Raw genomic sequence first — 27,424 nt, 5'->3', positions numbered from 1 at the left:
AGAGGAGCACAGCAGCGAATTAGCTCATCAGCCACTGCGGTTGGGTCACTCGCGGACGCTAGTCACTCAAAGTGGGCGGAGAGCTGTCCCTCAAGTATGCTAGGTGGATAAGAACTTTCCGGCTGTTTCCATTGAATGAAGAGCTCGAGTTTGATTTATTACTGTTTTGAATGTTGACACTTCTCAAAAATAACAATAATTATTCCAATCCCATTGTCATGGTTCATTGTTGTACTTACAGAGGTACCTTGTTGTGATTTGGTAATCCAACCTCAGTATACATCATGTCACGGGGAACCACGTGAGCAGACCTCGGGGCTAGACCAGAAAAGGATAGCCAATGAACACACTGTCTTTATTCACCGCCTTGGCTGCCGTTTTTCTGCCCAATTTTTTTTGAACCTTTTTTTTCCTCCGAGTGAAGACGAAAAACACCGGTACGAGTTCTTTGTTATCTCTTGCTTGAGGCGAAGCAATTTGAGGCTTTGGTCAAAATGGCGGCACAGAAAGTGAAGAAGCCGTCCTCAAAGGCGCCCGTGGAGAAGTCGAAGGTAATTTAGTTGTCACTCGCAAGCATGTATACTGACCCGGTGCACTGACGAGATTCTGATTCAATAGGCCAAGACTGCCACTCCTCCACCAGAGTTAATTGCGTCGATTGCTGCGTTTTTGTCTCAGTCAGGCTTCAAAAGTACAAGCGAAGCTCTTGCCAAGGAGCAGTCTAAAAAGGCAATTGCCAAGGCCGACTCGAAGGATGTCCCTTCACTGCTGGACATCTTCCGGAGCTGGCAGGACCGGAAGAGCGAGAGCAGCTCCGACAGCGATAGCAGCTCGAGCAGCAGTGAGGATGAGTCTAGTGACTCTGATGTTGAGATGAATGATGCGCCGAAAGTGCAAAAGAAGCAGTCTAGAGAATCCTCTCCTTCCTCGTCTTCCTCTTCCTCTTCCAGCTCTGACAGCGATGCCGATGACGAAGAGGATGACGATGCCGTCCCCGCGCCTGCTCCAGCGCCGAAGACTACCGGCACCAAGCGCAAGGCCGAATCGAGCTCATCTGAATCGTCTTCGGAATCCGATTCCGAAGACGAGGCACCGAAGTCCAAGAAGGCCAAGCTGTCGACTAAGTCCGACTCATCTTCTTCTTCATCTTCCGAATCGTCGGATTCGGAGGATGAGGAATCCGGCTCCTCCGACAGTGAGAGCAGCGCTTCATCCTCTGATTCCGACTCTGACTCCGGCTCCGACTCCGAGTCCTCCGACAGTGACAGCGAGTCTTCGTCTGATTCCAGCTCAGACTCCGACTCCGGCTCCTCATCCGAATCCGAGAAGGAACCCGCCAAGAAGGCTGCTAAGAAGATCCTGAAGACTGCTGCCAAGACACCCTTGCCTGAATCAAGCTCCAGCTCGTCCAGCGACTCTGATTCATCCTCCTCCGACGAGTCTTCCTCCGATGAGGATCAGAATACCAATAGCCGCAGCTCCTCGTCTTCTCAGAACTCATCCGGCAGCAGCAAAACTGTCCAGCCCTCTGATTCCGATGCGAAGGAGCCCGTAAACAAGACTACAAAGCAGGCTCAAGAGACCAGTTCGTCCAGCGCCAGCCCTGCTCCCGGAAATGACCCAGCGACGAAGAAGAAGCACACTGGAGCTCGTCCCACACCTCTCGCTCAACTTAGTGAGCTGCCACACGACCACCCCTCGAACGAGTACATCCCTTATGCCTACGCCGAGAAGGCTTGGAAGGATCTGTCCGTCACTCGTGGCAAGGGCTTCACAAAAGAGAAGAACAAGAAGAAGCGTGGTTCCTACCGCGGCGGCCCCATTGACATCTCGGGAGGAAAGTCCTTCAAGTTCGAGGACTAAGACAACTTCTGTCATGTCGAAAAGCGTGCAATAGAATTGTAGACGAGGCTTGCGCGTTATTTTCAAATCATTCGTGGCTTTTTGTTTCTTTTCCAATAGTTCTGTTCTAGACGAGACTAGATCGAGAAGTAATCTTGGGATTCTGCCATACATTTTATGTTCTTTGACAAGCAGGGCGCTAATGGAGCTGGAGAAAACAAATTCTTCGTTTTATTTCTATTCTTTCTAGATTTAGTGGCAATGTGCATTGTTCTTTTGAGAATCCTGTTTTTGGGAGTAATCCTCTACCATCCAGCATATAAAACCCTCCACTCGTTCTTGCATAACCGAAAGTGGATTGCCGATTGAGACGGAGTCACGACACTCACGTAACCATATCCGACCGTCTCCAGGCACCCGGTGGTCCTAACCGCTGCCATCGTCTATCCCAACCAGTATTCTTCTCATGTTCAATATCATCGGGCCCAATCCGCGCAAAGGGCTGCTGAGTCCTCAGCTTAGACGCACTGGTTGAATCTCGACGTTCGTAGCCTGAAAGCTCTATGATCCGGTTCGCTTGAGTCGCCGGACGAGTCAAGTCTGCGCTCAAGCCGAAATAGTCTCGATACCATGCTTGGGCGGGCCCCGTCAGATCATCCGACGAGGCGAAGTCGAGTCGCATCACCCCGTCAACGATGCCGGTGTAAATGGTTGACGAGGAGGGCGACGGGGAGGACATGGTGTAGATTGGTCCGCGATATTGACGATCTACACGCGAGCGTGCTGCTTTCGAGTTCCAGCGGCCAGAGGAGGAGTTTGTAAGGAAGATTGAGAAATCTTTGCGCGGATAGGTGATGGTGTCTTGGAACCCGTTGAGGTATGGAGTGGAGCCGTTCGAAGACCGACGAAGATCATTTGGAGGAGAAGGAATCTGAGTATCCTTGTGACTGTAGGCGCTTTGCATGCGGAGGTCGTAGATCTTGACCACGGCGTCTCCGCCTGCCCCTGCTAGAAAACGATCCTGGCCGAATGGATGTATGCAATAAATGGGATTCGTATCGATTGTGTCTCGGTAGGTATACACGAACGGCTGGTGCGAGCGTAGATCGTGAAGTCTAGTTAGGAAGGTCAGAAGACATGCAAATAACCGAGAAACATAAGGGAAAAAAGTACCTGATGCAGCGGTCACCCCAGGCAGCAAGAAACACTTGTCCGGAGGATTCTCTAGTGAATTGAGCAGTGAGAGGCGCGATTGCGCTCACGTTGGCCTTTCGACGTAGGCCGATACTTTCCCCGATATCCAGGGAGGTCACACTGATCTCGCGGTTAACTGATAGTCGTTCTTTCGAAATCGTGGCGATAGTCAGAGAATTCTCCTGGCGTCCCGTTCCATACGCAATACACTCCGGCGACAGAAACTTGGAATACTTGCTACGTGCCGTGCCGTCTGGAGTGATCTTGCAATGCGCAAACGACTCAACTTCGGGTTCTCCCGTTGTCGTCTGATAGAAGACAATGGACCCATTGTCCAAATGGGCCGCCAGAATAGGCTCGTCACCTCCGCTTAACTCTGTGCGCTCAAGTCCATGGCCGTTAGTCAAGAAATGTTGGTAGTATTTGTGAGACGCCGTGTCCGGCGAAATCGCAACATGACATAGGTCACCGTTCAGGCGACCAAATATGATGTGCTCGTCGCCTGACTTTCTGGTATGATGTTCTTGTTTGAGGAGATGTACACCACAAATGTCATGGTAGCTGCTGATCTTCGTCTCCACATCGTTAAACATGAACCACTTCTCTCCGCCGTTATACGTGGGCTGCCGAATCCGCAAAACTAACTCATCTGCAGCGCCCCAGACGAGCACCTCCTTTCTTTCCGACCAGGAACCACCCGGCCAAGATTCATATGAATCAATCGAGGGTCGATACCCATGTGTAGGATTGTCCTGCCGTGTGCCCCGATGGGATCCAACCTTCACTGCATCTCGTGGGGGGAGGACGAAGCGACAAAGCAGTCCGAGTCTGTCTAATGCTCGGGCACGCGCCGTGAGCGCCTGAGTTGCATCCTTCCAAAAGGGAGGCGTCTCAACAAAGGGGAACCGGTTCTGGAAATGTGCATGGAATACCCGCCAGTCTTCAGCAGCGATGACCTTGTGCAGGCGTTGACAGGTCTGAGCGAGGGCGGCCAATGAGCTGGCAGACGGAAGATATGTTGCTATCACGTATATTATGTCCGACGGTAAATCGGACAGCAGCATTTCGAAGTCGGTCTCAGCGCAGTGTTTCTATTAAATCAAGCAATGTATGTAGAGGACGTAAGGAATGATGTTGATCCTTTAAGAACTTTAGCAAATATTGCTTGTAGAGGATTCCAGATGTTTGAGTAATAGCCGAAAAGCATACCTATAGTGTGTATTGAAGTGTCTTCAAAGAAAAATGTCCATATACTGTTGTAAAATGTCTCATCATTATGTTTCCATAGCGATCAAGGGCATTTTCTGTGGATTTGAGGAGGTAGGGCTGTCAAGGCCCATCAGTCACCGCGGCGATATCTTATGTTGAGGAGTCATGGCTTGACTCATCCAGCAACACTTATTATTTAGTAGAAACTCAGATAAGTCATAGGAGGATATGATCCCCAGTTGCCTTTATGAACGGTAAAGTGAGCAACATCCAGAACCAAGCCTGACGTAAGGGCCTGAGAAAATCAGTAAATATAACCAGTTAACTTATTGTGTGCCTCCTTATGTCATCATCGGTGCCTTTGTCCGCTATTGTTTCCTTATCGCCTTATCAGCGTGCCTTATCTCTGTGTGCTCATGCGGGGGGTGTTGGAGTACGGAGTACTCCAACGGTTCAACCCGATGTTCGTAAGTTCGTATCGCTTTGAAATCCACTCATTAGTATCTATTACTAAAAGTCCAAGACAACGTTCACTGAGTCACATTACTGCTGTACCGCTCGAGTTTCTCTTCGCCGTCTAGGAATCCTCATTCTGTGGCAGCAGAGTTCCCCCATGCGGGGTTGCGTATATGGAATCCTCATACGGTAGGTCCACCCTGTTATGGCAGTCCCTACCGTCCAACTAGTTCTACGGAGTGAAGTCAACTGATACAGGTATATAGGCGTATAAGTATCTGCGGTTGAGTTGGTTATGAGCTTTCGTACCGCCACTCTGGTTGATGCGGCATCTTGAGAACCCCAGGTAACCTGAGTTGGCTTGTTATTTCGACTAAACCCGCGAAGATGGTGGTCTCTATATACACATCGCTTTCAATTGCGGTTTTGCTACTTTTTGTAGCTTACAAAGCAATTGTGTATCCAGTCTTTCTATCGCCGCTCTCAAAGATACCGAATGCACATTGGTCAGCCCCCATCTCACCTGCTTGGATACTCTGGAAGCGTTTTCGAAGCCAGAATAATCGTACAATCCAAGCGGCTCATGAAAGACTTGGGCCCATTGTGCGGTTGGGTCCTTCAGAAATCTCGATAAATTGCGTTGAAGGAGGTATCAAGACGGTGTATAGCGGAGGCTTTGAGAAGCATGAGTGGTATCCTCGGGTCTTCGGATCGTTTGGGTAAGAGACCTCTGGAGGTAGCAAGGTGAAACTGCTGACTGGAGCACGACATTGTGTAGAACCGTCAGCATGTTTACCATGACTGGAAGCAAAGATCACTCGGTTCGCAAGAGGATGTTATCCAACATCTACAGCAAGTCGTTTCTTCAGTCGTCACCTCATATGCGTCTTATCTCGAGGACTATAGTATATGACCGTCTTCTTCCAATTCTATACGAAGCAGCCACTTCAAATAGACCTGTCGATGTTCATGACCTCAACCAGGGACTGACAATGGACTTCGTATCAGCATATCTATACGGCGTCAGAAATGGCACCAATTTCCTTCAGGACGCGCCTTACAGGCAAAGGATGCTCCATTTATACCAGAGCAGGAAGCCATTTGAGTTCTATCACCAGGAAGTTCCTAACCTTCTTTCTTGGACAAAGTCTTTGGGTATCCGCTTGATACCAAGATATTGCGATCAGGCCAACGAGATCCTTGACTCTTGGGGGCTGGGACTGTGCGATAAAGCAGAGGAATCGCTAAAGTCAAATAGACTTGAGGATGAGCCGGCCGTGTATAAACACCTCAAGCAGATGATATCGAAGCACCTGCCTGAGAATCAAAATGACGTGGAATACGCGCGGATCCTCGAGCAGCAGCGGCTTGATATTGCCTGCGAGATGTACGACCACCTGACGGCGGGTCATGAAACCAGCGCCGTCGCTCTTACGTATCTCCTTTGGGAACTCTCGAAGCGCCCTGAGTTACAGGACGCTCTTCGGGAGGAGCTTTCCACCCTTGAGCCAATGATTATCTTCCCTCGACCGTCCGAATCTGCGGAGTTGCCTCCGGCAAAATCGGTTGACTCCTTGCCGCTGCTTGAAGCAATAGTCACGGAGACACTGCGCCTCCATGCTCCAATTCCAGGAATCCAGCCTCGAGTCACGCCGTATCCGTCGTGCACTCTGGTGGGATACAACAACATCCCTCCTAAGACTAGGGTCAATGCACAAGCTTATTCCCTTCACCGCAATCCCGAGGTGTTCCCAGACCCTGAAATTTGGGAACCTAAGCGGTGGCTGAAAGACGTCAATACTCCTTCTGAGTTAGAGGAGAGAAGGCGCTGGTTCTGGGCTTTCGGAAGTGGGGGAAGAATGTGTGTAGGCAGTAACTTGGCCTTGCAAGGTAAGGGAGCATTTAGGTCACACAAAAGTCTCAAGCTGACGTGACTGCAGAGATAAAATTAGTGGTGGCTGCTGTTTACACTAATTTCAAGACTTCAATCGTCAGTGACGATAACATGGAAGCGATTGATGCATATACCGTGAAGCCAACAGGAGAGGAGCTGATCCTCAGATTTGAACTAGTTGAGTAGTCGATAGCGTCAAGTCGAATGTGCGAGACAATAATGTTTTTGGCCATGTTATTATACAACTAACCTACTATAATCACATATGCATGCCAGGCATTGAATTGAAATCGTACAGCTTCATACCTGCATGATCACCGACTATGGTCCAACTTGGTATTATTCCTGTTTCCAGCTTTGAACTTCTGAAGCATATGGCGAAGCCAACCTGGATACATTGATGTCGTTCACAAGTGAAGTTCTGCTGCTTCCTGAAGGATAACTGCTTTCATACCGCTGTTATGCAGCCATCTTAGGCTGTGTTAGTCAAAGTCGAAGGTTGAAAGGAATATGGCAGTATGTTGTGTGGAATCATGAGACCTGATGACAAACAAGGTATATGAATTGGCAGATTAATGTACAGATACATATACAAACTCCCACACCCCCTGACATAAAAGCACAGCCTTAAGTTGTCATTGCCGTAAATCGAGACCCAAACTCCGGTGATAGTGTTTTGACTTCTCCCTCAAGCACAACTGTCCATAACCCAGTGCTCCCCAGACCTCTGTTATTCTGTCAAGCCACCGTTGACGAAATCGAGTCTGGGTCCAGAAGTGCGTAACTGCTGCAATATTTGCGACAGTGAGTGCAACATCGCAATTCGTGGGACGAGCTGGTTTATCCAAGACGACCCTCCTTCTTCTGAGGACCGACGACCTTGGGATACATTCTCATAAGGTGGTAGTTGATGGTGTTCTTCTTGTTGCCCTTGGGTTTCTGCAGGAGAAGACTCGTCGTTAGCACTGAACGTTGAAACATGATGGAGACCGAAGTAGAGATAGAAACTATGGTTGACGTACCGGTCCATCCATGCACTGTCTCAATTGTTGCTCCAAAGCTGCGCAGCCCTCCACAGAGCCTCCAGAGGATGCCCAGCAGCCTATCATGCGACAGTTAGCTCTTGACTCGAGGCGCAGAGTTCAATTGCGGACGATTGGCAAGGATTATAAAGCTCCATGAAAGCCGCGACAATTGCCATAAGTAGATGAGGGACATACTCAGCATAGACGACATGATCGTCACGCAGGGATTCTGCTCATGTTGATTCGGACGCCGAACCCGCAGATGAGGAATGGTCTGCAGGCGGACGGGGTTGAGGCGAGTCGAGACGCCCTTGGGAGGCATTTTGACAGTCAAATTGAGACAATATTTTCTCAGACTGTTGCACTCGGAGAGCCGAAAAGCAAGAGCAGCAGCGTAGTTTGAGCCCTCAGCCAAGAACCCTTCAACCTTGCAGTGTCAGGAAATTGTCGGGAAACTTTCGGAGGTGCCAAGACTTTCGGTGGCTGCGGCGGAATGGCTGACATAAACACTGCCGGAGTTAACTTAAGTTAGTTAACTAACTAACTTAGTTAACTTATAGTTATGAAGCGATAAGCCCGACGAGCTTCTGCATTGCAGAACTTCTCAAGCTCTCTTCTCCAATTTTGTTGAAAGGTTCGTTGTGGCTTTTGATTCTTTATAGATATGAGCACAAGGCATACAACTATATTCAGAAGCACTACGTCGTTATACCGACCCACGAGACAGATTCACAGAGCTTTCTCTACAGCGAGCCGGAGGCAAAATGCGGGCTCTCAGACGAATGCAAGCAGTGATGCTTCACATTCACAGGGTAACCCTGAAGAAGAAAGCGCCATGCAGAGAAGGTTATCCGAGATGACCGAACAAGCTATGCTAGAAGGAGGCCGGTCAGCACAAAGGAACATAGAGCAGGCGGGGTTCTCGGAAGATCTCAAGAAGCGGCTGCAGGAACGAATAGCAGCAACTGCGTTCAAAAACGAATATGCTGCAGCTCATTCAATCGTCGATATGCCGGTAAGTTGATACAAGGACGCAGTTCATACTACAGACTTTGGCTGACCAATTGAAGGAAAGTGCAGGTCAAGGTACTCGAGACATCGCCGGCGCTGCTCCTTGGACAGGGACGGAAAGCCTCCACGACGCCACCCTGCGCATGTTAGATAGTTCAAAGAAGCCGATGCGGGTCCCTTACAAGATTCCTCAGCCTGCTCCGGTTGATATGCGCATTAGTCCCAAACCCTCAAAGTCCCCGGGCCTCCGAATCGCCGATGCGAAAGAGCGCAGCGCCACCTATACCCTGAGTCAAAGCCCCGGGATATCGGGAGACGAGCGTGAAGCCATGCGAAGGGAGATGAGCGAGAGATTCACCGCTGGTGCGCGGCCGATGCCGATGACCCTACAAGGATTATCATCTCTTGCAAACGAACGGATAGAGGATGCAATTGCGCGTGGTCAGTTCAACAATATCAAGCGAGGCAAAGGCGTCAACGTTCAGTCAGATCACAATGCAAATAGCGCGTTCATCGACACCACCGAATATTTTATGAACAAGATCATACAGAAGCAGGAGATTGTACCACCATGGATCGAGAAGCAACAGGAGTTAGCGAGGGAGGTTGATAGATTTCGACAACGTTTGAGGGTTGAGTGGAGACGACATGCAGCAAGGTTGATCGCTAGCGAGGGAGGGTCTCTAGAAGCTCAGATGAGACGTGCCCAGGCTTATGCGGCAGCCGAAGCTCGACTGGCGGAGAGAACTAAGATTGAGCAAGCGTTTCGGGATACGGAAGGCACTGCATCGTCTACACCACCGGATGAAACGACGAAGACCGAAACAACCTCAGACTCCGATGAGAATCAGCTACCGCACTTTTCGCCCCTACGTGATCCACAGTACCTCTCAACCGAGCGTTCGTATCATGAGCTTCAAATCAAGCACCTTAATGCCTTGACTCGCTCGTACAACCTTCAAGCACCACCCGTCGCCCAGAAGCCGTATCTCAATCTGGAACGGGAACTAAATAATTGCTATGCAGATGTCGCACCAAGTTTGGCTGAGGAGATCAAACGCCGAGCTACAGACAGAGCCAGCCCTCGTGTGCCGACAGCAAAGTCAAGCACCAATAAGGTACTTAGTACCTTCAGTACTACTCAGACTTCCCGTGTCTACGACGAAGACGCTTCCAAAGGCTATGGATTCAAGGATCTCTGGCGTGACCTGTTCTCAAAATAGAACGAAAGGTAAGCCAGGTGTACATATTGTCTGAGATATGTTATGTACGATATGAGTGGAATACACCTTGGACTGGATTCATCGTGCTATTTCTATTAATTCTGGCCAGGGTGATGAGACAATTTACTCAGTATATTGATAAGTTTGATTTTTTCTAAGAATACTGCCAAGGGAGAATGTGCTGCGCACACGTCTAGGAAACGCTGAAGAACAGATGCTTGATCTCAATAATGATAACAAGTCATGTCACATGAGGAAATATTGAAAGCTCAAGGTCGCCGCTGTCTTTCGAGCCACGACACCAGAATTGCAGGAAGCTGTTTCTCTATGACCCCGTTCGACACGTTGGGGGATTCTTCCACCGCTGCACGACGGGCATCCCGCAAGTCAAGCCAGAGTAGGGTTACTGCCTTTACAGAGTAGAAAAGGCCAACACAACCCACAGCCATCCAGAGAACCTCCAATATCTGAAACTTGGCGCTCTTAGGTGCAAAGACAAAACGAATGAGCGTCCAAACGTGGAATTGCAAGATGGCGATGACCAAAGAAACTGCGAGCGCCATTGTTGCGATGCCAGCGCGTGTGGCGGATCGTCTCTTTTGCTCTCTGCGTCTTGCGATGTCTGCTTGCCCACCGGAGGATGCTGTATGCCGTCGGACGAAGATTGGCAGATATATAGCCACCATAAACATGGACGAGAGGACAGACACAGCGACAATCAAACTGACCCGAGAAAGATGGAAAGGCGGGCCACTGTCTGGCGCGGCTCTTTTCGACATTTGGTGATGCTCATTATCGCCTGGCGAGAATGACTCGATCGCTGATAACGCTCTTCTTTTCAGAGGGATTATGAAGTTATGCCATGGAATCTTAGGCCAACCCCCAATTGGCCATGCAGCCTGTGCCAGGTCGGAGTCTCCGAATGGGAGACGGGAGATGAGCTCTACATCGCCAACCCAGATTTCATTGATTCCGTTCCCTTTTTCATAGTAGTGGTCTGATTTGACACCGTGGACCGCGGAGACTTTGTTTCCCATAGTGGCAGGAGGCGAACGGGAGTACGAGTGGAAGATATAAAGAAGCCAGTGCAACTAACGCTCAAGAGGTCCTGTTGCCAACGAATGATCCGAGTGATTCCATTGCAAAGAGGATGCATGTATATGTCTGCAGCCAATAGATAGATCTCCTGGAAGCAAAATAATTAGGCAGTACATCGTTGTTTCCTAATTGAGTAATGCATTAAGCATCACAGCAATTGTGGCCTCAGGCAAGAACAAGAAGCCTTTGACCAAGAAGTATAGCCTGATATGGGTTAGCGGCTGTGTCTCGGATGGCCGAGCCTATCCAATCAACTTCCAGAGTCCTCTGGAGACAATTGTGGCACATTGGATCTGATGCCTAAGGCAAAATATCTAGATAGAGGTAGATACGTTCTTTCGAAATCCTCAATATCAGGCTCTACAATAGTCCGGCTATCTTCTGAAACATCGACTCTTCTAATCAGTTCTCTTCAGTAAACGATGACTGACTACCTGTAATTAGCATAGTCACGTTGCTCGATCATCACTACGAAGTGTCTTCATGGCCAACGATAGGATGTGATGGCGTGCCGTGTGTGCATGCCGGCGCGTATTTGCACCAACCGCCGTCGTCGGTTGCGTCGTCTCAAAAGTGTCACAGTCTTCTTCAAACCTTCTACCAGTAAACCCTGCAGGTCTCACGGCTCTTCCTTTAGTCTTCACACTATCACATCCAATAAGTCGGCAATATATCCACTATCCCCCCTCTCATTCAAGGATGTGTGCCATTTTGTCTGTTTCCGTAAGGGATTTGCGGGCTCATTCGCAATCACTCGATATGTATACTGGTCATACTTAATTGCTTGTTTTCTGGCGGATACGAAAGATGATGCTCTTGTTAATGTTGCTCCTTTTCACTCTTTGTCATATTGCTACTGCTGGCTCAGTATCCTTTGGAGATTTGACCTTGAACCTGGACCTGGATCGTCGGGGTATCGCTTTGTCCACGGAACCTCCCGTGGATCAGTCCCTACTGGCAATTCAGATAGGAGGCATTGTTGGAGCATACGTGATCTTCGTTGCAATACTCTTGACTCTATTGCTCTTCGTGGGACGACGACTACGAAGAGCGGTACAAGCATCGAACTACACTCTACAGGTTGAGATGATGAAACCTAGCAAACAAGCCGTTAGCATGGATCCCAGTCCTGTCACCCCAGTCTCAGCTCGTCTTCCAAGTCCAACTGCACAAAACGGCTTCAACAGGTCCTGGGGCAGCTTGGCTAACGGTCCAAGACCCCATGTCTCCGGCAATGGCAGCGCTGCTACGATTGATGAATCCGTGGTTGCCATCGATCGGCGCAGGGCTCAAGAGGAAATGGAAATGCTCTATGCGGCAGTCATGGAGCACGACGCACAGCGGGCGGCCGGGATAGATACCTCGAAGCAAGAGTGGGAAGTTCAATCGCCAGACAGTGTGCACACCAATCCGTTCACAGATCGTTCCTCGCGGACATCAGAAAGGCCCTCGATCTCACAGATGAAGCCCCCCGTGAGCCCAAAGAGCTCGAGGCTATCGAAGATATCGTCCCTGTCCCTGTTCAATTCAAACTCACGTCCGCAGTCAAAAGCGGGCAAGCTTCGTTCTCCTCGGCTGCCTCTACGTAATCTGTCCATTTCCTCACCAGTGGGCTCTCCTGATTTAACCGCGCCGAACTCTTATGGCGAGGACCAAATGCCGTTGACCCCTCGCCTCTACAACCCGGCTCGTCCTCCAGCACCCCCAATAACAATCAGTCAGGCATCTAGTCAAGTGTCGCTAGGAAAGCCCCCTGGACGAGCTCCTGCCCCAGCTCCACTGAGTCTATCTACAGCGAGCCACGGCTCGTCTTCCCTCCCATTCCGTGACGCATTTCCGTTGCAGAGTGCTCCTCCAACCAAGACGACGGTCATAGAACGTCCTTTGAAACCACTAAACGGTCCTCGGACGGGATTGCCGACACCCTACAGTCCATATATGCCTTTCACCCCTGTTACTCCCCTCACACCCAGCCGTATCGTGACCAAGCGACAGCGCAAGCGAGAGACTAAGGAGAATGGCTTGCGTGTCTTGAACGAAGATGATATAGTCAAGGACGACGGGGATATGTGGGGATACTGATCAGATTGCCTGGTTCGAGCCTATTTTTGTTCGTGTTTTTGGCATTATTTTGTGGCAGTTCGATATTCATGTCGGACTGTCATGGGGATTAGATAGGTATAGCTCACTGAGATGGCACCTGGTGTTTTTGCTTTGGTTATCTGCGCTTTATCAATTGGGAGGTAGTCTGACTAAATGGAAGAAGTTTGTATTTGCATATTTGCACTATTCGAATCGACATGATTTCTGGCAGTCGGCATCTGAGAATGGTACTTCACATGTAGACGATGTAAGAGTGTACGCGAATATGCACAAATGAAAATAGTTTTTATACGTTTATGCTCATCATAGAACTTATGCGATAATTATGTATGAAACAACGATATTCGAGTCATCAGAATTATCATGTCACACTTACAATAAACACAGGTATTCGGCCCCGCCCTATCTCCAAAGTCCGAGCTGAGCCAAGGCTTGACTTCCGTCATCTGTTCTGGACAACGCGAGAATCGCCGACCGGTTGCGGGCTTAAGACTTTGGATCCCACCCAAATGCGGGTCACAGGGTGCGCAAATCGCCCATCATGAACTGTCTTGCGTATGCTTTGCGCGATTATTTATTATTGTGGTCGAACCAGACTACCTTGATAGTCTATTTATTTATCGAAGCAAGTCGAAAACGTGGATGACTGTTGCTCTGACTTAGTCAGGCTGACGCTTACCTCGTATCACTCATCCTCTCTTCATCCTCTACCACGCTCTTGGTCTTCTTCAGGTATTACTAGAATTTTCTCCTAGACAGTCTACTTGATCGACGTCTTCTCTCGTTATGCCGCTGACCATCCTCTCCCAAGCGCAGCTCCGCTCGCTGTTGCTGTCCCTGAACCGCGATGAGGTGTCCTCTTTACAACAAAGCCTCGCCCAGGCCCTACTAGACTACTCGACCGGAAGCCAGGAACAGGGCTGTGCCGCTACTTACCAACCTCTAAGAACCGCTATCACCCGGCAGAATGGCTGCACGACACTGTTTATGCCCGCCAGTACCGGCCGAACGATCGGCATGAAGATGATTTCTCTACAAGACGGGGGTGCTGCAGGGTGTGCTGTGGAAGGGGCTTTTGAGATTCCCGAGGGAACGAAGACTGCTTCAAGATCGCGGTCGGCAGGCCCAAGGAGCTCCATGACGTCCCTGTCGTCTGAAATGAGCGATCTGTCTATATCATCGCAGGAAGAAGGATCGACGAGTTCATCTAGCAGCCGATCGCTCAGGTCTGGCACTGTGAATCGACAATCGGTTGGCTCGAGCTCGAGCTCGGGCATCTCCAAGACACTAGGTGCATGGCCCGGAGCCGGCACTCGAGACACCTCGCCGCAGGGCACTGTGACGTTGCTGGACGCCGACAGCATGCCGTTCGGGCTGATCAATGCTCACGAGCTCACGCCGTTCCGGACGGCTCTGGCCACGATGATGATTTTCAACAAGCGCAAGAGAGTGCGCACTGTGGTGGTTTTCGGGGCGGGTAAACAGGCTTATTGGCACATTCGGTTGGCTCTCACGCTGCGTGCAGCCGATATCAAGCGGGTCGTTATCGTCAATCGATCATTTGAGCGGGCGGCGACGCTTCTCAAGGATATCTACTCACCTGACAACTCCAGCTGGCGCGGTGATGTGAAATTCTCCGCGGTCAGCACGGATTTCGGCGAGTACGACCGTATCATCCACGATGCTATCCATAAATCGGACGCTATCTTTTGCTGTACTCCGTCGATCGAGCCACTTTTCCCGGCGGAGCTTCTCACCTCTCGCGAAGGTCGCCGAAAGGGCCGATTCATCAGCGCCATTGGGTCGTACAATCCTCACATGACCGAGCTGCATCCAGATATTCTGCGCGACGAAGTGAAGGCTCACCATTCCGGTCGGCATTTCCACAAGCACGTTAACCGTAGTGGCGTCGTGGTCGTCGACAGTCTCGAGGCTGCTCTGAAGGAGGCTGGTGAATTGATCCAGGCGGGGATCAAGCCGAACCAGGTTGTTGAGCTGGGAGAGCTGCTGATGGTACGGGACGCATCGCGAAAGGACAACAACCAGGACCGGGAAGACACCAAGAGCCTGCGTGAGTGGGTCGAACGAGGCAATGTCATCTACAAGAGCGTCGGCATGGGCTTGATGGACTTGGTGACCGGAGGCGATCTCATCCAGATGGCTCGAACAAGAAATTTGGGAACCAACGTGGAGGACTTTTAGAATATGATTCTCAAGTGTCGATTCTTCCCTGTATTTTACCGGACCAGTTTCGCTTCTTATACCCTTCAATCGATTTGACTATGGCTGCAAGCATCTGCGGACCTCCGCCACATAGTATGACATCAGGGAAAGCTCATCAATCACTTCTGAGACTGATAGTAGCACGACCAACACAATATTTAATACTCAAACTAAACAATAAGACCAAATGAATGCAAGGACTGTGATGATATGGATTCTTGTATACAATGGCGGGGATCCTCTCGGTCAACATCCTGTGGGCGATAAGATCGATAATGGCGGGGTCCCCTTCGTCATCGATGAGCGGCAAGTAAGGAAAATCATCCCACTTGCACTGTGGGATTTCCGTCGGCTCATGTATCCGCCCTTGTCTCCATACTTTATCTACTCTTTCAGCTCATGTTTGCCTGATCCTCTGAGCCCTGTGTCTTTTTGTCTTTCCCTTCTCCAAACAATAGACCGTCCGCCCTCACCATGCGTAACACTACCTGCCGTTTGCCCAACGGCCAAAGCTACACGGTGACCCCAGTTTTCGGCGGTGTCAACTTCAAGTCCAATGACATGCACTTGAAAGACTCCATAATTCCTCCCGGCTGGACAATTGTTCTCTATACCAACCAAAACACTGATCAGCCGACGCAGGACTCCGTGCCCCCGGAAGAAGAGCGCGGTCGCTCTCGGTATGCGCAGGGAGAGGCAGAGGAGAAGACACGCACCACTCGCTTCACAACACCAACATTGAGCGATGACTGTTTCTACATTTCGTTTATCGTCAATCCGCCCAGTACTGACTTCAAACCTCCCGTCTCTCCGACTCGTCAGATCGCGATGATGATCTGGGTGAGCCTTTACTGGTACTTCCACGAGCCCGAGCCAGACCTCCACTTGCAGACGGACGCTGCTTCTCGTACACCGCTCACAGGCAAACCGAAGGGAGAATGGCGCATCCATCTCAAGAGAGAGGGGATCTTCAAGGGACGCAATTTGCTGCAGAAGCTGGAACGCATGGGACTCATTGCATCGGAGGAATCTTCCGTTGGGCTTGAGCCGAGCGAGACGCGAGAATCTGGGGCCTGGTCACGGATGTTCGTGAGCCGACGCAGCTTCTGGCAGATTGACCCCCGTCTTTTTGTCTTCACGCTGGTTCCTGCAAACCCACTGCATTCTGCTCCGTCATCGCCCTTCCTTTCTCCCAGATTTGCGTCGCCATCGCGTGAGAGCCCGATGTCAGCTGAGTCTCCAGCTTCCTCCGCGGGGAAGGACTTTCCACTACACATGCCCAACGAGGGCCCGTTTGCTTCTAGCAGCCACCTTCCGACCTACTTTCCGCCGCCACCAACTCAGTACACGTTCACAAACGGACTGCGGCACCCCGTCAGACCTAAGCCGCCCCATCAGGGAGAAGTGTTCTACATCCGGTTCATTCCCAGCGTCGGGCAGTACCTGTCATTCCGCGTGCCGATTCTATCCTCGTCTGCGACGCCAAGTCGGGGCCATGGTCATAGTCTCTCAACGAGCAGCATTGAGCAACCGCCTCAGAACACGCCGTCTGACCTAGACCTGCTGCACAAGTGGATGAATGACCCGCGCGTGAGTGCAGCTTGGGGAGAGGGAGGTCCAAAAGAAAAACAAGAGGAATTCCTTCGCAATAATCTTACCAGCCGTCACAGCTTTCCCGTCATTGGATGCTGGGACGGCAAGCCGTTTGGGTACTTTGAAATCTACTGGGTCAAAGAGGATCGCTTGGGAGCGCTTATCGGAGGGGCAGACAATTATGACCGGGGAATTCACTTACTGGTGGGAGAACAGGAATACCGTGGGTCACACCGGGTTGCCATCTGGCTCAGTGCATTGGTCCATTACTGCTGGCTTGCGGATCTGCGGACGCAGACAGTCATGCTGGAGCCACGGGTGGACAATGAGAAGTAAGCTTCATCCCGGTTCTTGGGCTGCAAGAATTTGCTGACACGCAACAGGATTATTCAATATCTTCAAAATGCGGGTTTCTACAAAGAAGGAGAAGTTACGTTCCCCCACAAGCAGTCAGCTTTGATGAAGATCAAACGCGACTCTTGGGAGAGCCCAGTTCTATAGACAGCCTGGGCTTGTCCTTTGACTTTGTTCGTCACTTTCATATTTTGGTCTTTGTATATACCCCGGGATCTTACAGCATCTTTGGCATGGCGTGGGCCTGCTTGCTTTAGATTGCATCACACATAGGCCTTTGCTTCATGCATGGAGAGATTGCAACAGCAGTGAATGCTAGGATCATCTACATTCACTTGAGGTGGATGGTTAGGAAGATTCCGCAGCATATAAACCCACTCTCCTCTTCCAATCTGATCATTTACTATGGCTCATTCACTTTATATAGAGCAAGACGGCCCTTTCAGACTATTCACCATGTGAGGTAAACTTGGCTTCCTTCTTACCTTCATATTTAGCCAACCATCCTTCATCATTTCTTCTTCCACTGCCACCAAATCTTCATAATAGGATGATCCATTTGGCACAATCAAGTAGCATCTAGTACAAGGCCATCCCTTCGGCAGTGCTTCCTTTTCCTTGCGGCATTCTGGCCTCGAAGATATGGGCTGCGTCTGGTATGCCGTTAGATTCGAAGGCTCCTCCATGTTCGCATTGCTGACGTCTCGCCAGACAAACGTTCCAGCACGTTATTTTGCTGTTACTGCGACAGCAGCCCACCTCTTCCCTAGAGTTCTGATTCTATTGATATTGCCTATTATCAAATTGCTCAGGGCTGCATCCGCATCAACGCCCTGTGTCTCGTCGACGCTTTGCTGTCCGTACAGCGGCTTCCAGAAGGCAGACGTTTGATGGTATGATCAAACCTGTCGGCCAGTCCCTCCCCACTGTTGTCATCGAGGCTGGTTGGTCAGAGTCTCCCTTGAACCAAATTACCAAGAACAAACTCAGCATATCCACCTGCCAGACGACTCATCCGTGAGTAGCCCCTTTCCTGGTGATATGTGTTCCCATTGTGTCGCTGTAGCTGACAGGTAGTTAGTCGGAAGATGAAGTTCTCCCGAATCAGGGCCCCACGAGTCCGTTGGCGTGTAAATTCTCCACCAAGAAGCCTACCAGTTCAGCGCGGCAATGCCCGTGCATGACCGAAGCATGAAGCTTCCCATCTCTGCGGAGCGATCTTTCAGAATGCATTCTGAGTACAGAAGGGCTGCCACACAGGAGACATCCCAGTCATGCAAGTTCAAAGACAGGGCTACAGAGCCATAAGCAGTTCTTCATATTGATGAACATCCAGTCAATTTGTCTCTTCGTCCGAAATATTTGCGGCATGATGCGCAAGTATGTATTCCAAGCAACAGTGCCCCGGGAGCGGGCCATTGCCCTGATGAATACTCTTAATCGGTAGAAACCCTTGGACCAGCAAGTTAGTGGCCTGACGACTATGACTTTGTGAATTGGGATTTGACGACCCAGGAGGTCTCAGGAGGAGATCCAACGCCGTATCAATGCGTGTTCAATCCTTTTAGCCTGCCGTCCAGTGCCATATGTGTCCGCCAGCCTTCGTCATCATACGCCCTTCTTAGCAACAGCAGTATGTTGACCAACAGGGAATGATCGATGCGGCTTTTGGGTTGGTTACTGGGACGCTTCCTATGACAATCTACTTCCACAGACGTTTTGGTCGCCCTCAAAACGCCCGCAGAGAGATATGAAGCGGTGGAGCAAGATCAGTCTGCAGGTTCCCAAATTCGGCGACACCGGAAACAGCGCCATATACCTCGCGTACACTCAATTTTCGGTGGACAGAATTGGGTCAAGCAGCACTTTGTACGCTGTAACCAATGTTCGTGCAGTGAACTTACTGAACGGTCTTTTACAATTGCCGCTGGGTTCCTAACGAACTATCAGCTCAAAATGTCGTCCTCAGCTGAGCCAGAGTCAGTCTGTCATTTCGGGTACTCGAACATGTGCTCATTCCCAGTGCCAGGATACTCCTGAAGAGGCCTCGGACGCCACGCCATATTTACCCCCTACAGACAAAAAAAAGAAACGGAATATGACTTGCCATGGCATAGCCGTTCCGAACATAATCGGTCTCCTGTATCACAATCCACTCGATCTTGAGACCTCGAATACAAGTTGGTGAAGACCACACCCGCATCTTTACAGACATAGTAATTGGTCTTCTTGACCTTGAACTCCTCCTCAGCAGTTCTTTCGTGAGGCTGGCCGAATAAATGGCCGATTGCACGTTCCTAACGAGCATGGCCTGTCATAGCAGACGGCTGTTACGGCTACCATCGACATGGCACTGTGATTTTCAATTTCTGCAAGCGCTGTATCTAACTCGGGGAAAGTATACTATCTTACGCGATATGCCATTATCCTATAACTGATACGTGGAGCAAAAGCTCCTAAGAGCATCGATTCAGGTATCATCGAAAAGGAAGAAGTGTTCCCGATTCCTGCAGACAACGAAAAATGGCAAAGAGGTTAAGAAAAGTCTCAAGAACCAATGCCATCGGATGCCTTCCTGTTGCAACGTCGCGGCGAAGTAGCAATCGAAGCTTGCGCACACTGTGCGAAAAATGGGGGAGTATTCCCATCATGTGTTGCGGCGCCGGAAGTCGTTGGTGATGATGATAAACGTTGAGTGCTGTTCGCAGGCGCATGTGCGAATTGTATCTGGCACAGTCGAGGGGTCCAGTGCGAGTTTTACGCTGGGAAGTCTTCGCATTGGAACAGTGACGATGCTATGTGGGTGCCTCCTTCGGCTTCTTCTGCCTTCTTTCGCTTTTCCTTTGTTTCCTTTTCGGTTTGTACTAATTCTTGTAGCATCCTTCTACAACAGGGTGGCCTTCGGGCCGTGGATTGTGGTGACCCGGTTCGTGACTGGCCTCTGGATGACACCGCCCCCTCCGTGATCATTTCGTCTCCCGTGGCTACTGAGGTTGCCTCTTCTGCGCCGGCGACGGGAACTAGACGCCAGACTCGTTCTGACCGTGCTCGAGAGGTCGACAAAGCTTCGACTCCAGCGTCAAGCACACGTCGGCGCTTTAACAAGGCCTCGTCTGTCGCCAGTGACCCTTTCGTTTCGAATGCAGAGACACCTCGTCGTCCTCCCTCCTTCGATGTTGACAAGGGCAAAGGTGCAACAAAAAGACTTCTCTTTTCGACCTCTGGGTCCCCTTCGTCTAAGCGCCGCCGCCGTAACCCCTTAGACGGGGCCGTCTTGTCCTGGCCGATTTCTATCACCGACTTCGAAGATGTCGATCGGCTTCGACTCGCTTCGTCTTCATCACGCTCAATTCTGCGATTATATTCTTTGACTATATCAAGCTCCTTGCCTTGGAAATGGCGGCGTTGACCCCGGTCAACCGGCCGATCGCCTCACTGCTCGCAAATTTTGGCGTATGCCATGCTTTAGAACCTCGGCGAAGAACTGGGATCCCAACAGCAACATCGCCTCTTTCGTTGATTGTCAGGTCATGAACGGTACCTCTAAGAAGTGCAGGCAATGCGTGGAACGCCATGATCTCTGCGAACCCGTACGTTTCGACAGTCCGTCGGTGCTCCCTCATGCTAACAGAGTATGGCAGTCTTGGTCTTGAATTTGTTTGTATTGACGGCCTCTTTGAACATTGGAAATGGCACGGGTCCAAGGGCAAGCAAGCGTATGTGGTGATGCTGGGCGATGCTGGGTGATGCTGGAACCCTCGGTGACTAAGATCGATGCTTTGAGTCCTATCCAGAACGCCAAACCTCGGCTCCTGCATGAAAAGCTTTGATCCATTGGCAAACTACAACACGTTATCTCGGCACTGGGAAAACCTACAGGGCGGTCCAAGTTTTTCTCCTGTTCCTTGCATACAATAATCGTCATACCGGCAGACGGCATTAGGTCATGCTCTTAGCACGATCAACGATGCGGTCAATGATCTCGCAGTCGGGATCGAGGAAGCTCGGTTACAGTTCGTTCCCGGCCGTGAGACTATCATTGTCCGTTGCCATGCGCTCAGCACTGGATAACCACCTTGTTTTGTGCAAGGGCAAAGCGTGTGTGAATTTTCCTCCTGCTTGATTGAACGGTGTCGAGATTTGAGTAAACTCGCCTTTGGTCTGTCTGTGTTGCGGACTCCCAATCTCTTCATCCATTGATGCTTGGCCTACCGAGTCTGACCTGACAGCTCAGATCTGCATTGATCCCAACCTGCGCATGAGATGTCCGGAGTCGTCTAATAACCGCCGACTGTCTGCCTCTTTCAGAACCTATCTGCGCTCTTCCCTTTCTGGTCTTGTTCTGGGCAGAGACTCCAGACGGTACACACAGAATGGATAGGCAGCAGTTCCCAGTGAAGGGTGCGGTTTGGGTTTAATGAACTTGAGGCTCGGACAGATGGAGCTCCTCTAATTTCCGAGGAGCCAGAGAGAGTCCATGCAGTCATTGAGTGCAAGGCCATGGCCATAACTCGTAAGAGAGCTATGCCAGCGGACACCAAATTTCTTTCTCTTTCGACTATCTTGACAGTTACTGATTCGAGATTGAACGCGGGACATCGGCCTCTTCCTGGACCAAGTTGCTCTTGGACAAAGGTGTGGATATAGCGCAGTTTAACGACAACGCTTTGGAGGCTGCAGCTGCGATTGGGATCATTCCCACCAGAGATTGTCCCTAAAGTGCAGCGACTATGTCAAACGAGGCCCAGCTACTTATGCTGCGAATCGCAAAGGATATCAGCACGGCAAACAAAACCGATGCTATCCATAGGATAATAGCAAAGACACAGTGATCCATGGCCGTTGGTCTTTACGAATCATACTCGCCTGAAAATAGTTCGTTTCCTAGGAAGCTCTCCTCTCAGGGAGTCTCACGCTTAATCCATCCTAAGCTTCTCTCCTGTTTATCCTACTACCGGAGCCTCCTTCTCAGCAACTTCTCTTGCTTATTAAACTACATCAAGGGCTATTCAGGTAAGCCTCCCATTCTTTATCTTTTATCTGTTATTTCTTATGAAAACCCCTGCCCGTACTCTATCCGTAATCATCAGACTGGCTAATATTATAACAGTAATCATGCCTCACTGCCTGAATTGCAGTGCTCCTTTTACTGATGATGCGCAACTCATCAATGTTGCTTTTCATGGTACCACCTCTGATCCAAACCTCGACGGTGATCTGTTCTGGGTGGAGGCATTTCACCCAGGAATAAATTATCATTGTTTTATTGCTCAGGTCATGCGGATCGCCCGTGCTACCTTTGGCCAGGTGCCGATGGTGACTGAAATCCAGGTCAGAGAAGGTTCTCAGACTTTTGGTGGCCGACTTGCGAGGGGACACGCAACATGATTTCAACAGCCCGCCTGGGCACGGACGAACTACCTAAGCTAGGCAGTCCATACCTGATAGAAATAAGTATACCTTCACCAGTCATCGGCCTGGGTTCCTGATGGTGTCACTGATGATCATTATATTCGTGTCTTTGAGAGGCTTCGCCAAACCGCAACCTTGCTCAGCAGCGGGCATAACCCTCTGGTGGACCAGCTCCAGATGTGGCTATTCTCTCGGCTTCACCGGAATGGTCTGCATGCCGTCATGCTCACGGAGCAACACCGAATGCATGAGAGCATGGCACAGCTGGTCAGTTCGCTCTTCTACAATGGCGAGCTGCAGACAAGTCGCGCCACCCGCAGCTTACCTGGCGGGTTTGGTGTTATCCAAGGGCCCCCAGGCACAGGCAAAACTTACTGGACGGTTTTACTATTATTATTATTATATCTGCTATTTCCCCCTAGGAAGGAAGTGGTGCCGTCGGGGTTCTCTGCCTTGCTCCTGGTGACATGTCTGCTCGTCTGGTGGCTATCAGAAGTAGCTTCCCAAATGCTACTACCCGTTACTGGTAAACGTACCAGAGCTCGACTCCTTGCCAGTCTGACTTGTTTTCAGTACCCAGCGACTTGAGTACTTCTGCTCGTAACCATGGAAAAGAAAAAAAAAAGCCTGGTCTCCCTGACTTCCCCTTCCCGTAAGTGGTATTCGAAGTGGATCCTACTGGTAAGATCCGGGCAGACTTCGCAAAGGCTGGTAACTACTGGTCGCGCCCAGAGGCCCCGTGCAAGACGTCATCAGAGAAGTACAAAATGTCCTCCCCATTTCTGTGCAGAAGACGAATAACGCGATCACTATTGAGAAGTGGGAGTCGATCAGCCGCCCGACAAGAGGAGACCGAGCGAAAAGGGTACCTGGTCCTGAGGCGGTTCAGAAGGTGGTTATGTCCTAGCACTGTGATGATGCGCTAATTCATATCACTGGGGCTCCCCTGGTAGTGCACACGGCGGCCTCAGAAAGGAACGTCAAGTTGTGCTTGAAAGAGACCTTCTCAGTCAGATCAAACTTGCAGGGAACATTCGCGTTGTGGACAGGACTATCGTCTTGGAACGGTTTTTCAAGACCGTGGAGGACGAAGCCGGTACGCAAAGAGAGACGGATATACCTTGATCATTCTTATCTTTGGACACGGAAACCAGGATAACCGTGGGGTTTACATCGGAGGCAACGATCCGACAGCAGGCCTCTGGTTTTCCTCGTTTTCCTTGCTAGCCGCGTCCCTCCACGACCTGCTCAAACCGCTGGTCATAGCAGCTACGGGAGACGCGCGTGCGTCTGCGGAGTCGGATGATGCTGGCCGAGGTCATCCAGAGGCATGCGGAGGATTGTCTCCGCCGCATGCTGGGCCAGCCAGCCAGTCGGCTGGGCGTCCAGGTCCTGGATGACCTTGAATAGTGGCTCGGAAACTCTCTGTGTTGGCCTTTTCGCGTACGCAACCAGACTTCCAAGGCAAATCACTCGGAGCATCTGACGGAGAATTTGCAACCGCGCTCTTAGAGGGTCTGGTTTTACCTTTCCTTTTTCTATGGTGCAGGTTATGTCAATCCCAGCGTTATCGTTTTCTTCTCCTTCTTCTCCCTCTCCAGCGACGTCAAATTCATCGTTTGTAAGTGATCTTTCTCGTTCTCCTTCGCTGCGTGCTTCTTTATCGTTTGCATGATCGTCTTCGCGATCGCAAGATCTGTATCTCCTTCTTTCTGCGAGCGCACGCGGTCGCTGGTTCTCCCGTTGCGAGTTGACGCGATTCGCTTGTGTTGGTGCGATCGCATGGCTGCTTCGACGAAGCACACGCAGCTCCCAGTATGGAGGTAGCTTCCAGTCGTTGCTCGGAGGTTTCCTTTCTCATTATTTCATCATTTCTCGAGCAGGGGCGCGTCTGCTCTTTGTTTTGCGGAGGATTCCGGTGTTCTGCGGTCTTTGTCTTCGATTTGGCTGGGATTCCCGCAATATCTGCGACAGTCGGCTTGTTTGTTTTGTTTTGTGTTTCCTTTGTCGCGTCTCTTCACTTTATCTTATGCGTTCGATGCTCCTTGCAGCCTTGTTCTCATTGTTTCCTTTGATTTAACGCTCTTCTGGGCGTGTATCCTTTGTTTCCTTTCTGCGTCGACAGCTGTCGGCCCCGTCGGCTTATAACACATCGAATCCCTCGTTGCGTTTGCCGGAATTTGGACGTATACTGACTTCGCGTATAGAAACATGGCTAATACTCGCTCCGGCGGCTCTGCCGCCCGTCGTGGCCGCGCTGCTCGTCGTTCCGCTGCTCCTGCCGCTGCCGCCACCACTGCTCCTGCTCCGGTTCGTGGCCGCCGGGGTCGCCCTCCCGGTCGTGGGCGTGCTGCTGCTCGCGCTGGTCGCGGGCGTGGAGCGTCTCGCGGCCGGGGGGGCGCCCTGGTTGGCGTCGTCATCTCCGCTCCCGCCTCCGCTGCGCCGCCCCCGCCTCCCCCCCCCTCGGTCCGGGCCGCGCTCCTGTCGGTTGACCCCGGCGGACTCACCAAGGCTGTACTGTTCCGGGAGTGATAAAGTCTAGTCCCAGGGGATGAGCCATATCAACGGCCTTATAGATGACGCGATTTCTAATGAGGCAGAATACTGTGACTGTTGCCGTCGGTGATTCTTTTGTTGGTTCTCTTCTTGTGATGCAGTGACAGCGGATGTCGCGGACCGGCCTCTTAGCCCTAGAACCCGCAATTCGAGTGAATTTTGCTATCTTTACGTCAACACACAGATTTCAGACGTGTTATGCATGAGATGGAGTTGGAGAATCGATGTTCTGCAGTCGTAATATTGTACAGGTATCTAAGCAGAGAAATATCATACAGCCATCATCAAGTCCCTCAACCAGTACTCCTTGACAGACCAGCATGCCGACGGGTTACGGCGCGGAGATTCCCAAAAGGGAGGACGTCTCCGATCCTCTTAGCGCCCGTGAAGAGCATGCAGAGGCGATCAATGCCACATCCCCAGCCACCGGTGGAAGGGAGCCCCCACTCCAACGCTTCAAGGTAGCTCTCGTCAATCTCCGCTGGCTCGTCTGTGCCCTTGTTGTAGCGGACTTGATCCTCGAACTTCCGTCTTTGTTCAAAGGGAGAGTTCTCCTCTTCGTAGGTGTTAACGATCTCCCGTCCGTCGATGAAGAGCTCTGCGCGCGCCGCAACACGCTGCTGATTGGCGGGGTGAATGAAGGACTTTGACAGCGGGGAGAGACACTCTGGAGGGTTGATGATGAAGGTTGGGTTGATGCATTCGGGTTCAAGGTAGGTGCCGCACAGCTCGTCCAGGAGACGAGGGAGAGTAGGGTCCTTGGGAATAGGAAGGGAAAGGTCTCTGAACAGCTGGTTGACTTGGTCTAGGGCATCTGGTGTGGTGAGGTCAGGGAGTCTGCGGCCAATCTTGCCTTCAATGCCGGTGGTAAAGTCTACTCGACGGAAGGGAGCCGAGAAGTCGACTTCTGGGGGTTTCAGACTGGCGTTCTTGTTGAACTCCTGAATATGGGCCGCCATGCCTGATAGGAGGTTCTCGGTGATAGACATCAGATCTTCGAGGTTGGCGTATGCATGGTAGAATTCACATGTTGTAAATTCGGGGTTATGCGTTTTGTCCAGCCCTGTCACAGCATGTCAGTCACTCATCTCAATGTCGATCCACGATCAAGTATCCGTCTTGGCTTACCTTCATTCCGAAATGAAGGGCCAATCTCGAACACTTTGTCGAATCCTCCGACCACTAAGCGCTTCAGCCATAGCTCTGGCGCGATTCTCAGAGACAGCTGCCTATCGGAAAATTCGGTAGCGGAAGTTTGAAACGGGCGGGCCATCGCTCCGCCAGCTATCGAGCCAATGATGGGAGTGCTGACTTCCATAAACGATCTGTCGAGGAAGAACTGGCGCAGAAACTGAATGATAGCTGATCGCGCTCGGATGATATCTGCCGCCTTCTGGTCGGCAAGGAACTGGACATGGCGTGGGTAGGGAGATGTCTCATGCTCTTCGGCGTCGACGGGGACATCGTGCAGGCAGGGCGAAAGGAGTCGAGGAAGCTCGGTTGCAAGAACAGTGAGCTCTCCGGTTCCTGTGCGGTGAGGTTTACCAGTTACGGCTATGGAAGATCGTTCAGTCTCGGGTAGTGATCCGGGGGACGGCTATATGGCACAACATACAGAAAGCATCGCCGCGGCGGAGGAGACGGTAAAATCTCTTGAAAGCATCGGGAGCTACTCCGTCCAGCTTGCGAATGTTGCACATAACCTGGACTTTGTGTCCATCCTGGAAGATATCGAAGAATATCAATTTGCTCCCGGCCAGTCTATAGGCACGTATTCTTCCTACAAATCTAAGTACAGAGGACAACCGAGTAGGGCCAAACAGCGGCAACCTACCATTAACAATGACAGTGTCATCTTCTACTGTTTGATTGCTGGTAAGGTGGCTATATCGCTCACGGAACGCCGCACAGCTCAGCGACCGGTTGTCACTTGGGAGACGGGGATATGGATCAGCACAGGCATTTTGAACCTCCTCAAGCCGGTGTCTGAATGCTTTATCCGGGGAGGCTGCGCTGCTGCTATGCCTTGTACGTATAGATGATGATGAGACCGGTTTGATTGCTCCAAGTAAACTATCTGCTAAGCGAGAAGTACGATGGTTACTGGAAGTAAGCGGCAATCCTGCACTGATAGATTGCTCATATTAGCTTATCAACTCAAGCAATATAATTTCTCCTCAGACGAAAGTAAGAATATGAATTGGGCATTGAATCAGGTAAAGGTAATGACT

At 50.8% G+C, this 27,424-nt stretch overlaps 12 protein-coding genes across 12 annotated transcripts, besides 3 other annotated features; 7 read left to right on the top strand and 5 right to left on the bottom strand.

Annotated features, from left to right (window-relative positions):
• The first annotated feature begins 789 nt into the window (after positions 1–789).
• Positions 790–1,569: a mobile genetic element.
• A 658-nt stretch (positions 1,570–2,227) lies between these two features.
• NFIA_020390 (F-box/WD repeat-containing protein) lies at positions 2,228–4,100 on the bottom strand (the record flags this gene model as incomplete). Its single annotated transcript, XM_001265227.1, has 2 exons — positions 2,228–2,957; positions 3,016–4,100. The coding sequence occupies 2 exons, from the start codon at positions 4,098–4,100 to the stop codon at positions 2,228–2,230; spliced, it is 1,815 nt and encodes a 604-aa protein (XP_001265228.1).
• Positions 4,101–5,489: 1,389 nt separating this feature from the next.
• NFIA_020380 (cytochrome P450) lies at positions 5,490–6,781 on the top strand (the record flags this gene model as incomplete). The annotated part of the gene is made up of 2 exons (XM_001265226.1): positions 5,490–6,591; positions 6,642–6,781. The coding sequence occupies 2 exons, from the start codon at positions 5,490–5,492 to the stop codon at positions 6,779–6,781; spliced, it is 1,242 nt and encodes a 413-aa protein (XP_001265227.1).
• A 654-nt stretch (positions 6,782–7,435) lies between these two features.
• NFIA_020370 (mitochondrial 37S ribosomal protein mS37) lies at positions 7,436–7,942 on the bottom strand (the record flags this gene model as incomplete). Its single annotated transcript, XM_001265225.1, has 3 exons — positions 7,436–7,534; positions 7,618–7,697; positions 7,816–7,942. 3 exons carry the CDS (start codon positions 7,940–7,942, stop codon positions 7,436–7,438), a joined length of 306 nt encoding a protein of 101 aa, XP_001265226.1.
• A 513-nt stretch (positions 7,943–8,455) lies between these two features.
• Positions 8,456–9,854, top strand: NFIA_020360 (DnaJ family domain-containing protein; the record flags this gene model as incomplete). Its single annotated transcript, XM_001265224.1, has 2 exons — positions 8,456–8,635; positions 8,691–9,854. 2 exons carry the CDS (start codon positions 8,456–8,458, stop codon positions 9,852–9,854), a joined length of 1,344 nt encoding a protein of 447 aa, XP_001265225.1.
• A 269-nt stretch (positions 9,855–10,123) lies between these two features.
• On the bottom strand, positions 10,124–10,891 carry NFIA_020350 (uncharacterized protein; the record flags this gene model as incomplete). Its single annotated transcript, XM_001265223.1, has 1 exon — positions 10,124–10,891. One exon carries the CDS (start codon positions 10,889–10,891, stop codon positions 10,124–10,126), a length of 768 nt encoding a protein of 255 aa, XP_001265224.1.
• An 868-nt stretch (positions 10,892–11,759) lies between these two features.
• On the top strand, positions 11,760–13,034 carry NFIA_020340 (uncharacterized protein; the record flags this gene model as incomplete). Its single annotated transcript, XM_001265222.1, has 1 exon — positions 11,760–13,034. One exon carries the CDS (start codon positions 11,760–11,762, stop codon positions 13,032–13,034), a length of 1,275 nt encoding a protein of 424 aa, XP_001265223.1.
• Positions 13,035–13,841: 807 nt separating this feature from the next.
• NFIA_020330 (putative proline utilization protein PrnX-like) lies at positions 13,842–15,257 on the top strand (the record flags this gene model as incomplete). The annotated part of the gene is made up of 1 exon (XM_001265221.1): positions 13,842–15,257. One exon carries the CDS (start codon positions 13,842–13,844, stop codon positions 15,255–15,257), a length of 1,416 nt encoding a protein of 471 aa, XP_001265222.1.
• A 495-nt stretch (positions 15,258–15,752) lies between these two features.
• NFIA_020320 (GNAT family N-acetyltransferase) lies at positions 15,753–17,372 on the top strand (the record flags this gene model as incomplete). Its single annotated transcript, XM_001265220.1, has 2 exons — positions 15,753–17,203; positions 17,255–17,372. The coding sequence occupies 2 exons, from the start codon at positions 15,753–15,755 to the stop codon at positions 17,370–17,372; spliced, it is 1,569 nt and encodes a 522-aa protein (XP_001265221.1).
• A 2,483-nt stretch (positions 17,373–19,855) lies between these two features.
• Positions 19,856–20,191, top strand: NFIA_020310 (uncharacterized protein; the record flags this gene model as incomplete). The annotated part of the gene is made up of 2 exons (XM_001265219.1): positions 19,856–20,024; positions 20,103–20,191. 2 exons carry the CDS (start codon positions 19,856–19,858, stop codon positions 20,189–20,191), a joined length of 258 nt encoding a protein of 85 aa, XP_001265220.1.
• Positions 20,192–20,948: 757 nt separating this feature from the next.
• Positions 20,949–20,978: a microsatellite.
• A 2,928-nt stretch (positions 20,979–23,906) lies between these two features.
• Positions 23,907–24,498, bottom strand: NFIA_020300 (uncharacterized protein; the record flags this gene model as incomplete). Its single annotated transcript, XM_001265218.1, has 2 exons — positions 23,907–24,333; positions 24,362–24,498. The coding sequence occupies 2 exons, from the start codon at positions 24,496–24,498 to the stop codon at positions 23,907–23,909; spliced, it is 564 nt and encodes a 187-aa protein (XP_001265219.1).
• A 350-nt stretch (positions 24,499–24,848) lies between these two features.
• NFIA_020290 (uncharacterized protein) lies at positions 24,849–25,169 on the top strand (the record flags this gene model as incomplete). Its single annotated transcript, XM_001265217.1, has 1 exon — positions 24,849–25,169. The coding sequence occupies one exon, from the start codon at positions 24,849–24,851 to the stop codon at positions 25,167–25,169; it is 321 nt and encodes a 106-aa protein (XP_001265218.1).
• Positions 25,058–25,099: a microsatellite.
• A 317-nt stretch (positions 25,170–25,486) lies between the features above and the next one.
• On the bottom strand, positions 25,487–27,156 carry NFIA_020280 (putative lysyl-tRNA synthetase; the record flags this gene model as incomplete). Its single annotated transcript, XM_001265216.1, has 4 exons — positions 25,487–26,256; positions 26,322–26,747; positions 26,809–26,973; positions 27,114–27,156. The coding sequence occupies 4 exons, from the start codon at positions 27,154–27,156 to the stop codon at positions 25,487–25,489; spliced, it is 1,404 nt and encodes a 467-aa protein (XP_001265217.1).
• Positions 27,157–27,424: the final 268 nt, after the last annotated feature.

Source organism: Aspergillus fischeri, genomic scaffold (assembly GCF_000149645.3).
Source record: "Aspergillus fischeri NRRL 181 1099437636249 genomic scaffold, whole genome shotgun sequence".
Taxonomy (NCBI): Eukaryota; Fungi; Ascomycota; class Eurotiomycetes; order Eurotiales; family Aspergillaceae; genus Aspergillus; species Aspergillus fischeri.
Note: the sequence above shows the minus strand (reverse complement) of the source record. Positions and strands in the feature narration are given on the sequence as shown.